General features: G+C 46.4%; 1 protein-coding gene across 13 annotated transcripts in view; it reads left to right on the forward strand.

Moving 5' to 3' along the window:
- The first annotated feature begins 1,672 nt into the window (after nucleotides 1-1,672).
- Nucleotides 1,673-13,992, forward strand: part of LIMCH1 (LIM and calponin homology domains 1) — a 322,854-nt gene continuing 310,534 nt past the window's right edge. For 10 of the 13 annotated variants that reach the window (XM_004419009.3, XM_014786985.2, XM_087434245.1 and 7 more), the window contains exon 1: nucleotides 1,674-1,828. In XM_004419009.3, coding sequence (XP_004419066.1) covers nucleotides 1,733-1,828 — 96 coding nt within the window. In that variant the 5' untranslated portion in view covers nucleotides 1,674-1,732. Of the gene's footprint in view, nucleotides 1,829-13,992 lie in introns of all 13 variants that reach the window. The other 3 variants (XM_004419008.3, XM_087434251.1, XM_087434246.1) reach the window with 1 other exon arrangement.

Here is a 13,992-nt window from a genome sequence, read left to right on the forward strand (position 1 = left end):
TTCTTGCCCTGTCCAACCCCTCTTGCCAGCAGCCATTCCAAAATGTGAATCTATTTGCTTTAAGTTAGATGAGAGTATTGAGCTATTACAGTACCCAGCAATGGGCTCACCAGCGGATGACCATGCAGCAAATCCCCACTGCAGTCTGGCATACCCCCTGGGGTTCTGGCCTGCCTCTTCCATGCTGTCATTCCCATCTGGTTCTTTCCTCACCACACTGGCCTTCTGTGGGTTCCTTGATCCCCACCAAGCTCATTCCTACCTCAAGGCCTTTGCACTCATCTGGAAATGTTTCCCCAGATTGTTGCATGGTTAACATCTCTCCCATTCATGTCACCTCACCACATCCTCTTGTCAGAAAAACCTTCCTTGATTATCAGTTGGGGTCTCATGGAAATCCGAGTGGCTGAGAATTTATAAAGAGACCATTAGGAGGAAGTGCGTAGGGTGAGGAAACCAGGATGGGATAGGGAAGCCTTTACTGCCACCAGGTCTGGGGAAGAGGGGTGCGACAAGGGGAGACAGGGAACCTTCCAGGGAACCCAAGGAGAGGCCCCAGACAGAGCTGCAGCCTTCTGCGGACTGGTGCAGCCAATCCCCTAGACTTTTGCAGTAAGGGCAGCATAAATACCCCAATTCCCTTTCCTCCACCCTCTGACTTCCTGCCTCTCTCTCATTAATGGAACCTGGACACAGGCCAGCCTCCCAGGTGAAGCGTGGAGGGGCAATTGGAAGGTAGCCAGCACTCTCTCTTCCCAAGTTATTATCTTCTCTTCTTTTATCTTTTTAACATGTATCACTCTCTAAAATTATCATCTTTTGTTTTACATGTTTATTGTCTGCCCCGCCCCCCACTGCCTATAGAATGTAATTATTTCGAGGGCTAGGACTTAGAGATGTTTTCTTTTTTTCCTTCTGTTTTCATCTCTGGGTCCCCAGCGCGCGCCTACCCCAGTGCCTGACGCATAGTAGGTGCACAATAAACATGGGTTAAATGAATCAATAGACTGGGACACAAGTAGCTTGTCTGGAGAGAAAAAGGCTTCGAAAGGTCGTTTTTCTTACAAAAAGATCAGGTGACTGAACACTCCCTGGCGCCGGGGCAGAGGTCTGCCCCTCTTGACCCCGCTTCTGTGGCCCGGAGGCACTGCAGGTGCGGGGCGGCCACTGCCCGCGCGTCCCCCTGCCCCGCTGCGGCAGCGCCGGCTCCCCGGGGACTTGTGCGCCCGGCTCGGCGCGCGTCCCCCAGGTGCACCCCGACCCGCTCGGCCCTCCGCAGCCGGCCGGGCGCGGGCCCGGCGGCTGGCCGAGTCCCTCTCCCAGTCCCGTCGTGGGCAGGGAGGGAGACACCCAGTGCTCACTCTCGGTTATTTTTAGTCGGTAGCTGACACCTCTCCCCCCCACCCCGGGACCCGGGCAGAGCGGCCCGAGAAGGTGGAGGAGAGAGAGCTCCCGGCGCCTCCGCGCTCGCTCCCGCCGGGGACTCACGGCGCGGCCGAGCCGGGGCGGCGCAGGGAACAGCTGCGGCGCCGTCCTCCGGCAGCGCGCGGCTCTCCTCCGGGACCTGCGCGGGGCGGGGGAGGGGCGGCCAGGGGAGGGGCGGCCAGGGGAGGGGAGGGCGGGCGGGCCGGCGGGAAGGGGCGGGGAGCGCGCTCCTGCGGCGGCGGCGGCGGCGGCGGCGGCTGTCCTCATCCCGGCGGCCCAACGCTCGAGTGGACGCGGGGCTTCGCAAATGGCTTGTCCCGCTCTCGGTCTAGAAGCTCTTCAGCCCCTGCAACCCGAACCGCCCCCCGAGCCCGCCTTCTCCGAGGCGCAGAAGTGGATCGAGGTAGGTGCCCGCGGCTGGCGGGCGGCCTTGCAGGGGCGTCCGGAGCCACCGACCCGCACAACACACGGACGGCAGGTCCGCCCCGCATCCCCCATTTTCTGTTGCCAGCTGCTCCGGGTCACCCGCCGGGGCCTCGGGCGAGCTGCGATTCCTGGGCGCTTTGGCACTGGAGTCTCGGGCGAGGGTGGGCGCGAATGGGGGACACTGCAGTCTAGCTGTGCGTGTGGGGACGGGAAGCGGTCCCCCGCGCCTCCTGCCCGCCAGCAGCGCAAATCTCAGCTCCCGCCGCTTCCAGGCGCTGCCAAGGGAAGCGCAGTGCGAGCAGAAGCGCCGCAAAGGCGCAGGAAGCGCGAGCCCCGGGAGTCCTTGCGGACGCCGCATTTCGGGAGTCCTGCTCCCGGTTCTGCCTTCCGCCTCTTGACCCCCCGCCCTTCTCTTCTGGAGCGGAGTGGGCAGTTTCTCCACCCAAGCGCATACCCTCCGGAGCCTCCGGCTGTGTTCCTGGCCCCAGGTCAGGTGTGAGGCTGGCACAGCGCACAAGGCCGGGGAGCCTGCAAGACCCACCTGCGAGCGCGCCATCCGCATAGACGTTTGCCCAGCCATTGGCAGCCCCTACTTCATCCCAGAGGCAGCGGGGCGGGCTCCCAGGTGCCGGGTACCCGGCCCCGTGGGCATATTTCACTTCTTCAATGACTCGGTGGCAGGCCAGGGAAATCACTGGCGCTCTCGGCTCAGTCCAGGAAGCGCTCGCTGGGTGATCCTGATTCTCGATGCCTATCTGTAGAGGCAGGTTGGTGGCCCTTCCCGAAATGACGTGTCTGCGGGGGCCAGGACGCTTGGAGGGCGCGACCGGAGGGAAAGGTGACCCTCTGGGATCTGTGCAATGAGCCTCTGCTTCGCTGGGAGGCCTTTCTTGAGGCTTAGCAGAAGGCGAATTTGACCCTGTTTTCCTCAGGGACAGGCAGCCCTCCCTGCCCGGTAATTCGAAGGAAGAAATGTACCGCTAAGTCATGACCCAGCAAGGGTGAAGCCTGTTAGTACTCAGATTGTCACTTAGTGACACCCTCCTGTGGCACGGCAGATCTCAAGATGCCGCTGGAGTAACAGAGCTACGGTAGTACGGATTTCAGCCTGCTGAATTGCTTGCGGAAACCGCCTCACTAACGCTGCTCTAATGCTCCAGCCAGAGGCCTGCACCTTACAGAGTTAACCTGCTTCATGCAAACGAGAGTGTTAGGCAGAGTTTAGAAACATTTATTTAAAAACAGGGTTAAAGAAACAAAGGAATAAGCTCCAGGCTCTGTTGCTAAAAACCCCAATCATGTCTCTCATAATTTGATAGCTGAAGACCAGATGAGAAAAAGACCTTGGCTTTTTATTTTTGATATGTGGTTGGGAGGGCTTGGGGTGTGACAGGTGCTCGCTCTGGGCTGCATACTTGGGCTCACAGGACCCACGAGAGGCATTTGTAGTCACCAGCTTAGTTGAGAGTTAGAGAGCTGTATTTTTTATGTTCTTGAACTTTAAAACTCAGGAGAGATTTTGGATGTGGATGGTGGTGTGGGGAGGATATAAGGGCAGAGCAGTCTTACAATTCTTGAAGGCAAGTGGTTTGTTCCCAGTTTCCTTAATTGTGAGTAACATGGACATACTCTGCTTGAAAAAAATGTATTGTGGTATAACTTACATACTGGAAAGTGCACAAATCTTAAATGCACAGTTCCCTGGATTTTGACATATGTATATACTGCTATAGTCCCCACCTAGATCAAGACCTAAAACATCTCTTCCAGCCCAGAAGATCACAGTCTGTTTTTAAGTGGTGGTATATTCCAGGCTAAATATTGTGCGATACAGAATATCAGCTTTTGTCCTGGTTGCACAGGTTTAAAAAAAAGAAGGGCTTTCTTAAGAAAGTAGAGCCCCATTAGCCTCTATGGACAGTGTGTTATTATTCTTGATACCTTACTGTGTACACCAATTTGAGAATGTGAAAGCCATAACGGGGCGAGCCTGGCTTTAGGACTAGGCAGCCTTGGCGCTCTGCTCCGCGTGTGCATTATTGAAGCAGCCTATCTCCTTTCAATTGTGGAGTTGGGTTTCACGGAAAGGAGAGCTTCCCCTCCCAGGCTGTCTAAAAAGGTGTGTGCTCCAGGGAGAGGTGGAGACCTCCCCTCTTCCTTCCCGGAGGTTCCTCTTGAAATGTAAATGCCGCGTCTGCAAACCAAGGGAACCCAGGAGCAGTAACAGATGGTTTTGCACGCAGTTGCCCGGTGAACAAAGATTCCTCGGCTAATATAGCAATAATGTGGTACTTAGTGCGGGCCGAATTCCCGGGGGGATTGTTATCTGGAGACAATTGCATCTCTTTTAGGGGCCCCATTGTCTTTGGCAACATCCTCAATGGTAGAGCTTTGTTTTCCACTTTTGTTCGGTTGGTGATTAAATTTCCCACAGGCCTTTTTTTTTTTTCTTTTGAGTGGTCAGGAATTTCACCCTTTCAGAAAAATGTTCCCTTGGGTGCAGCAGGTTAATAAACAAACTTTGCAGCTTGTCTGTCCTCCTCAGTCCTTGGTCTTCCTGGAGTCATGACTTGGCGAGAAAACGTTCATTCTTAATAAAGCCTCAAGGAACAAGCTCCAGGAGATAACTCGTTAGTGAGGAATTTCTCACCGGCAGCCTTGGCCATTTGAGGACTGTGTTACTGGGCAGGAAATGGTGGCCTGGGAACTGTGCTCCCACCTCAGCCCACCCCCAGTTTCTGCCTTAGCTGGCACAGGTGAAAACCCTACTGGAGGTCACAGACCATGTGAGAACATCAGGGCCACACTTCCATGACTTCCTATAGCTGCACGTCTTAATGTGGTTTGGGGAGACTGCTAAAGGAAACAGCAACTTCAAAGATTAACTCTGGCTACCAGCAGGCGGGGGACTGACCAACTTCCTTCCAGATTCCTTTTCTAGAACGCCTTCCTAAGCAAAGGGGCGGTAAGGACAGCACAGTGGGTACGAAGTCAGACTTCGGCGCTGGTCAGCCTGTGTTTGAATCCTGGGTCTATTGCCTTCTATCCGTATGACCTTGGACAGGCTGTGTTTCCTCTCCATTTCATTCTAAATATTTTCTTTGAAAGATAGCTCTAGTTGTTAACAAAAATAACAGAGAGATATTGTTGAAAGCATCTGTAAAACAGGGGTACTAATAATAGCTTACCTACCTCATAGGAGTTCTGTGAGGATTAAATAAGTTAATTCTAAGCAGTTTAAACTGCTTAGAATAGTTTCCAGTGCTTAGGAAGTGTTGTATAAGTAATGGTTAGTATTATTATTACCATTAATATTACTACTACCATCACCACTACTACCATCATTAATACTACTGTTATTGCTATTGTTGTTATTAATAATAACTAGGGCTGATTTTGAAAGAAAATCTTCAGAACCTTAAGTTTCTAGTGTAAAAAATATAGTTCAATCACCTGCTGATCTCATTCTATTATCTCACCTGGATACCTGGACTAGAAGTTAAGTAGATGCTATGTGTTACTCTAACTTGAATTAAAAGAGATTTAGGGATCAGCATAAAACCTGTAGTATTTACTCATAAAATGATCCTGGTAGTCCACTAAGGTTTAGAAAATTATTCCTCAATATTATGCTGAAGATTTAAGTTTAATGCATAGTCTTTGTTACCAAACTCCAAGCAAAATGCTTAATGTCTCTCCTCTTGCAGACAATCCAATATTAAATCATTGTACAAATAGTGGCTGTCTCAATATTCATTTCAAATGTAGCAATGTTTTGTTCACTGAAGTTGTGTCAACTCCTGCTAGGAAAAAGAATAATTCCCCCATTTATTTTCCTTCCTCTTTCCTCCCTTCTTTTCTTTCTTTCCTTTGTTTTTTTTCCCCTGATGATATTTATTGAGTTACAAGGGTTTGTTAGCAGGTAGACAGTTCTGAATTTCTTGGTCCCCCCTCCCCTTTGCCTCTCCGCCCACAACAATATTTATCTGTTCTAAGCTGTAGTTCTTCTTTTTAATGCCAAACACTTTCTGGAGAAACAGATGTCCCTTCAGCTTGGTTTCAGTTGTGATTTGGAACAGGTTGCCAGGCCTTTAGGGAGGGGTTGGAAATTTCAACTCAACTCAGCCTTCCTTCTCAACTGGAGAGGTTTCTGGACTCCTTTAACTTTAATCATAGCATGCCTGTGGGGCTTGGGTATGAATATAATCTTATTTTTGTCTTCATCCATATTTCACATGAATGGGAACTAGTGCTGGGAGGGATCAGTTCATCACTTTGGATCATTTCCCGCTGCCCACCTAGAATTGTTTTCTTATTCAACCGGGACCTGATTTTGAAGATTAAAAGGACCGAGAGCAGCTTAGCTCTCCAAGACTAAAAGATGTATTGTTTGGCAGTAGGAAAATTTATATGTAACCTTTGAGAGAATGTAGCATTTAGTGGCCAGTAACTTATGACATTTGCTACGTAGTGACAGGTGAACATATGCCATAAGTTCTATAGTCATTCTAGTTCTCCATCTCTGTAGGGACTTGATGACTTTTATATCTTTTTACTACAACAAAGATTTAACTTTGCCTATGGATCTCCAGCTCTGCATGGAGAGCTGAGGAAGAGGAATGCAAACTTTTCTGGCTAGATCCAGAAAGGAGTAGTGGTCTGAATGGATATGTAAATCAGAGCAGGCAGCATCTTTCTCACAATGACATTTAAATAGTCTGGCTTGTTTGTATACAAGGGCTGCTATGACACAATGCTGTCACGTGGTAGGAGAACAGTGAGGTCCCACAGATTTGGGGAAAGGGGAAGTGGAATGGGAGGTGGAGTTGGCACTTTCTTGCCCCATCATCTCCCTGGAAACCGAGTTTGCATCAAGCAAGCTCCAAATGGCCAGACTGAGCTCTGGCCACCAAGAAGGGATAGGGTGGGGCATGTGTTGCCAGCAACTGGATCTTTTGGCCCCCTGCTCTCCACTGATAGATACAATGGAGCCATGATGCAGACATCTGGCCGTCATTCTCTGGGTGGCAGTCAGTGCTAGGTGGGACCAGGCAGCTCCTGGAAATTGGCCTGGCAGCTTTTCTTTTTGCTTTGGACCATTCAGAAACTTAAAAGTGTCATAATTAGGAGTAACATGATAATGATAACGATGGTAATGAAATTGATGCTCCTGATGATAAAAGCTGATATTTATTGAGTGCTTACTATGTGCCAGGCACTAGGCTACAAAGTCTATGTATCCATTAACCCCTTATAAGTACTATTATTATTCCCGTTTCAGATGAGAAAACTGAGGCTCTGAGCAATTAAATATCTTGCCCAAAGTCACAAGTGAGTGGCAGAACTAGAACTTTAATCCAAAGTATACTTTCTTAACTTCTACGAATATACGTATCCAGATACGCAAAATTTATAGTTGAGGAAACTGGGGCTTCTACGAGTTAGGAGACTTGTCCAGGGTCACCTAGTCAGTAAGTACTTGTTAGCATCAGGATTCGAACCCAGGTTGTCTGACTTTGCAGCCCTTGTTATCCGATCCCCTACATTGCTGCCCACATTTAGGACCGTGTATAAAGATTTCTGTAAGGACTGAGCTTTCTGTACCTGTGACTGTGCAGAGGTCCCCAACCCCCATGTGGAGGCAGATGTGGATTTCAGAAGCTGTGGCTCCCTAGACTATTCCCCATAGTTTGTCTCTTTCACCTGCAGGACCCAGGGGCTCTCCTCACTTGGACAGACCACCTCAGTGTTACACTGGGTAGGGGGCTGGAAACCAAGTAGGTGGTGCTACTGAGGCTCTCAGGCAAGAAGAATCAGGCTCCTCACCTTCGCCTGATGCCTTCAGGCCTCACGTTGCTGAGGTGAAATTGGGCATCGGGGTTGTCTATAGTTCGGGGTTGCTAGAATCTGGTTTCTGTCTCCTGTTGTTACTCCCGTAGCTCCCAGTCATTCCATTGAAGGTTATTAGGGCAAGTGGCCAGTGGGTAAGTAATTCCTTTTTAATTTTTTTAAAGCTTGCTGATTCATTATCAGATGATTTCTTAAGAGGACAGATATTCTAGAATATTTTTTGTTTATGAGATTAGGGACCATGGGTCTCTTGTTATAATTTTATCTCCAACGCCTGTTTCATACTGGGGATGAATAAATGCATAGTCCATGTGTGCTTTTAACATTTTCTAACGGAGAAGGCGCTTTATTCCATACTTTACATTCCCCAGAGAGTTTGAGGAAGGACCTAATACCTGTGTGGTCTGTTTTGTTCTTTGAATATGGATGCGAAGGGATATCGCTTCTCAGTGCTGATGTGTGTAAGTGCCGTTGGCACATCTGTCTGAGGCCTTTGCCACAGCTCCTTCACCTTTACCTGCGAGTTCTCCCATCTGGACAAGATCTCACCTGGGAACAGTTTTGTTGTTGAGTTCAGCCAAGAGGCAGGTCCTTCCAAGAGAGGAGATTGGCAACCTCGCCTACAGGTATCCAGGTCCCATCCTGAAGAACTGAAGGGTCTGAACAAAGCATCTCTGTGATTTCTGGGAAGCTTGGCTTGTGGTCAGCATCCTTGTCACCTGCATTCGAGTCTCACCCTCATCATTTGGCCTTTATTTTCATGGCTGAAGACTGAATCACTTAATACTTGTTGCTTTTTGACTAAACTACTCTCGTTGGAACTAGATTTTCTTTTTAAATACAATTCACTATTACATTATTACATGATTTAGAAAAATGTGCAATATAAGTTTATATTATTTCCCCCCATTTTTTCCTAAGGGTGTGTGTGTGTTTACCTTTGAAGCAAAAGAAAGGTACGAGATATGATCCTTTTGTGTGTGTGGGGGGGGTTGGGAAAAAGGATGACTTCAGTGCAATTACGTGAGGAAAGGAAAGGATAATAGAACTTTGTTTTGAAGTGATTGAGAAATATAAAAATAGCCTAAACTAGAGAGTTACTAGGTGATACAAGAAAAAAAATAGTTCTTTTTTTAAAAAAAGAAAATGACAGAATATTGGACAGACCTCTGCCTGGACATGAGGAGATGTTATATCTCTCTCTGCAAGGAAGAATGATGTCATGGAGTTCAGTTCTGCTGTGGTGAAATTCCATGTTTGCAGTATTGAAAACAACACTCCCAAAGAAATGTCCTCATGCAGCTAATCCTGACGGGATAGCCGTCGTATCTCAGGGAATTATCTTTGGCGTAAGGGAAAAAAACGAGATGATGTTGTCATATAACATGCACCTAAGGAATATCTTGGCTAACACCTTCCCCTAAACTTATACTACCTATTAGCAAAATCGTATCCTTATATTTGTGTTGGGAACTTAAGAATAAAATATTGGTTAGCCTGAGAAAGCTCCATGTTTCCACCGTTCTGCGTTCTGCCTGTGATAGTTACCCTGGTGCAGCTACTGTGGGATGAGCTTGGCCTCCTGGTCAACCTTAGAAGTTAGGGACATACCCCACCCATCTATCCCTAAATAGCCCATTAGGAGGGCCATGTAAGAATAGATCTGCACTTGTTTTTTCAATAAAAGTCAAGGGCAGAGGATTTGTAGCATTTTTATTTCCGTGACCCAATACTGTTATAAAAAATCCTCAGCCTTATTTTTTACCAAGGAATTGTGCTGTACCAAGGAATATTTATTGTGCTGAGTACACAGTTCTCTTTTCCTTCCCTAAGAAACATTTGAAAAAATGGTATTCAAACAATTGTTTTATTCTAATAGGAAATTGAATGAAGGCTAGGATAGGCTCAGTCAAACGGTTTAAAATGTGAAAATAATTATTTGGGACGCTTGGCTATCGCTCCTAAGTTCACATCAGTGTAAACTCTAAAAATAAGCATTAATGGTGAAAATAAGCATTAAGGTGTGAAAGTGTTTTAAACGAATTTTAAAATTCATTTCCTGAAAAGTGTTTACTAAGCTCCAACAATGTGCCTGGCATAGTGCTAAGAACCGGGGTTAGATGATGAACAAAATAGACATAATTCCCTCCCACATGGAATGCACAATGCAGTGGGGGGGAGCTTAAATAGTAAATACATAACTGCAAATTGGGATAAGTACTATGAAGATAAAGAATGGGGGGCTTAAGAGAAAAGTGCTTTAGGCAGACAAGGACTCATAGTGAAGATAATATGTAAGCTAAGGCCGTGAAGGGTGCTGAGCAGGGGAATTAGATTGATGCTAATTTATTGAGACAAGGGCTTGCTTGGATACACAACACATGCTTTTATTGTGATTATGTTTTGAAAAAAGGTGGAGTAGAAACATTCTTAAAGTTCTCCAGGTGTGTTGAAGGTATGTGTGGGGGGAAGGGGTGGGGAAGGGAGCCAACCGAGTCAGAAGTTCTCGAATATTCTTGCAGGCCACTCAGAGTAGGGTTTGCATGATGATGCACTACACCTCTTAGGACCAAGGCACAGACAAATCAAGAACTCCTCTTCTAGGAGAAATGGCAGAGAGGACTGTGGGATTTATGTTTGAGCCTGGACTCTGGGTTAAAATTCTTACACAAAATAGGGGCTGTAGAGGCTGCACTTTACTCTGAGGTGAGAAGGGGCTGCAAGGAACCTGCCTGCTTTTCAGTGAGTGAGTAATTTCTTCTGAGACTTTGGGTGGTGACTCACAGATGTCCTCTGATTTTGGAACTTGCCCCCAAATTCTTCTAAAAGAAGGGACTTTATGAACTAATAAAGTCATGTGCCATTTGGGAGCCCCATAAGTTGTAAACTCTGGAGGTCTGTGACTTAGGTTTCTTTGAACACTTGAACCCACCACCTCTAGACCCCTTTTCTCATGGTCCAACATGGCTGCTAAAGATTCATCATCATATCACCTCTCCAGGAAGCAGAATGGAAGAATGGAAAATGAAGGGTGCATTCTTTCCTTATAAGATGCCTTCTGGAAAATTCTTCCTCACGCTTCTACTTCCCTTTTATTGCCCAGAATTTCGGTAACATGGCCACTCCTGATTGCAGGGGAGGCTGCAGTGTCCCCAGGTAATAGTCTGGGTCCTATTCCTCAGAAGAAAGGGGAGAATGGCTGTTGAGGTAGGGGCACCCTTCAATGCCCCTTCTCCACTTCTACAGGGACAAATCCTTTTAAGACAGAGCTTAAATATGACAGCCTCTGAGACAGACTCCCTGATTCCTCTAAGCCCATTAATCCTTCCTTCTCTGTGTACACCTGACGTTTAGTACTCACTTCTGTTAGAAAAGTCGTCATATTTCATTGTAATGAACGTATGGTTGGGTGGGATCTGCCTCCTTAGATAAACCCTAGAGCTTTTGCGACCAAGGCCTGGGTCTTAGTCATTATGTCACTCTTCCTCGGTTTATTCCCTCTGCTCCTCACTAGGGCCCCAGAGCCACATTACCCACTGCCTGAGAGATTTGCTCAGTAAGCCTGTGCCCAGCTACAATTACCTGATTGGCACTTGGACTGCTGTGGCAGAGAAAATAGACTCTGTTGCTGCCCTGACAGGAAGCAGAGTGTTTTGTTTTTTTTTAAAAGACTGATTAAAAAAAGCAGTTTATCCAATAGTTGCCTGGAGACAGTCAGTGATTGGACACTTGGAAAGTGATTCCACTGTTGGCTCTTAGGTAGGTGATATCAGTTGAAAGAATTATTTTAGGAGGCCAACCTTCCCCTCAGGTTAGACTGGTGTGGAGCTCACTGCACTTGGACATCCTGTGTGCAGGGTAGGAGAGCAAACATCTCTTTTCTTTAAATAAATATGCCCCCGCATTCTGCCCTGGGACTCTCACCTTCTCTTTCTCTCCTCACCTCAAAGCAATCAGTCAGCCTCCTCTCTCTCACATGATGTAGAGTCTAGATAATTCCCATTTCTTTATATGAGAGAAACATCAGTACTTCCAATGACAGGATATCTAAAAAAAAAAGCACTGAGGAATTTTTATTATAGTAGTCACCTATATGAGTTCTTGTTAGGTATTTTTAAAAGGAAACTACCCCACAAAAACTAATGACCGGTAGCTGGTATTAATAAATGACCATGGTTATGACCCAATGGAAACACTGAGAAATAGCATCCTTTCTGCCTTTCCTACAGAAAATTATAAAAGGAGCTGGTGGAGCTGAATGTTGTCATCAACGAACAGCTGTGGTTGCCGCCTGTTTCCACAGGGACCTTGCAAGATGTCATAAATAGGAGGGGAGGGTGACAAGAGGAAGCCTTATTCATCATGTTGCAAGAGTCGACAGAATGTGATAATGTAAAATGATAAGGTGGCCAGCTCAGTGCCAAATAAAAATAATGGTAGCTAACACACTTTGAGACCACTTATCGTGTGCCAGTGCTGGTCTGGGTGCTTGTTTGAGTTAATGAGATGATATATATCTGTATCTTTAGATATAGCTGTATAGATACACCACCTAGCACAGTGCCTGGCACATAAGGTCCTTCTCAGGTAAGCACCATTTTATGCCCATTTTACAGATGGGAAAATGGAGTACGGTTAACTGATTTGCATGAAGTCACAGCTAATAAGTGGCAGAGCTGGGATTTGAACCAGGGCAGTCTTGTTCCAGAGCTTGAGCTTGGGCTGGTGAGTGCTATGCTCTAGCAGTAAAAGCAAAACTTCTAAAAAGATCATGATCCCAGCTAACTGTTTAACCAAACAGATGACCTGCCCCTCCCTCTCTCTCTCCTCTTTCCCTGAACAGCTGTTTATTGAGCATCTTCTGTGTGCGTGGTACTGTTAGTTGCTAGGAAACAGTTCCACCTCTATGGCTCCCTAGCACATTCTCTGAAACTGGAGCCTTGTCAATGTTTTTAAAGAGATAAATTTTGGCAGGAGAGTGGTTAGGACTATAATGAAAAACCATTACAGGAGCAGAATAAACCATAGTCGATGGGTGGAACTGTTTTTACTCTCTTTCTCTTCACCAACCTCTTTCTCCTTGGTTGAGACCTGGCCTCCACTCTGTATTCAAATAGTCCTGGATACTGAGATCTAGAACTGAAATTATTATCAACAAAAGGAAGAAAAGCATGTGTATTTAGGATGTCTCCCCACCAGGCATTTTGATGAGTACTCCACGTTTGTCATTCCATTTAGTCCTTGTGTAACACAGACAGCCATTGCCCCACTGTCCCAGTTCAAGGTTCTTTACTGTGTCTGTTCACTCATGTTAGGACTGGCAGGCAGGCTGATCAGGACTCTGATCTGACGTGGCTCCTAGGCCCTCAAACGGTGCTCCTCACAGTGGTTCTTCTCTTGGCCTATCCATCTGGTACCTCCTGGCCGCAGCTCTACTCCCAGACCCCTCACCTGGCATGGGCCCCTGGTGTTCTGAGCAAATATAGTTGACTCTACTATAATTTATGTTTCTGTAATATGAAGTATTGCATATGCAATCGGGAAACAGGGAATGATGCTTTATAAGGCACAGTTGCAATGGTTCCTGTGAGATTTTTCTTAGCACCTTACTATTTTGCATCACCAAATAGCAGTAGTTGAAAGCAAAGTAGGCTAATGGAGGTAAACCAGGGAGGCGATCGCCCCTTGTTCTTGCTCTGGGCTCCATTTGGCTTTGTGCTTATTAAAAGGTCTGATTTTCCTAGATTGTTCTGCATTTTTCTCTTATCTCCATAATGCAGCAGCCTCAGTCTTTCCTCATACCCTTTCTTTTTTTTTTTTTGTAAATTTGTATTCAATCTTTTTTTTTTTTTTAATTTTTTGTTTATTGCAGTAACATTGGTTTATAACATTGTAAAAATTTCAGGTGTACATCATTATACTTCTATTTCTGCATAGATTACATCATGTTCACCACCAAAATACTAATTACAACACATCACCACACACATGTACCGAATTATCCCTTTCACCCTCCTCCCTCCCCCCTTCCCCTCTGGTAACCCCCAATCCAATCTCTGTCCCTATGTGTTTGTTTATTGTTGTTATTATCTACTACTTAATGAAGGAAATCATACAGTATTTGACCTTCTCCCTCTGACTTGTTTCACTTTGCATTATACCCTCAATGTCCGTCCATGTTGTCACAAATGCCTGGATTTCATCGTTTCTTATGTGTATATATATTCCATTGTGTATATATACCACATCTTCTTTATCCATTCGTCCCTTGATGGGCACTTAGGTTGCTTC

Source organism: Ceratotherium simum, chromosome 8, assembly GCF_057802395.1.
Source record: "Ceratotherium simum simum isolate JZ-2026a chromosome 8, ASM5780239v1, whole genome shotgun sequence".
Lineage (NCBI taxonomy): Eukaryota > Metazoa > Chordata > Mammalia > Perissodactyla > Rhinocerotidae > Ceratotherium > Ceratotherium simum.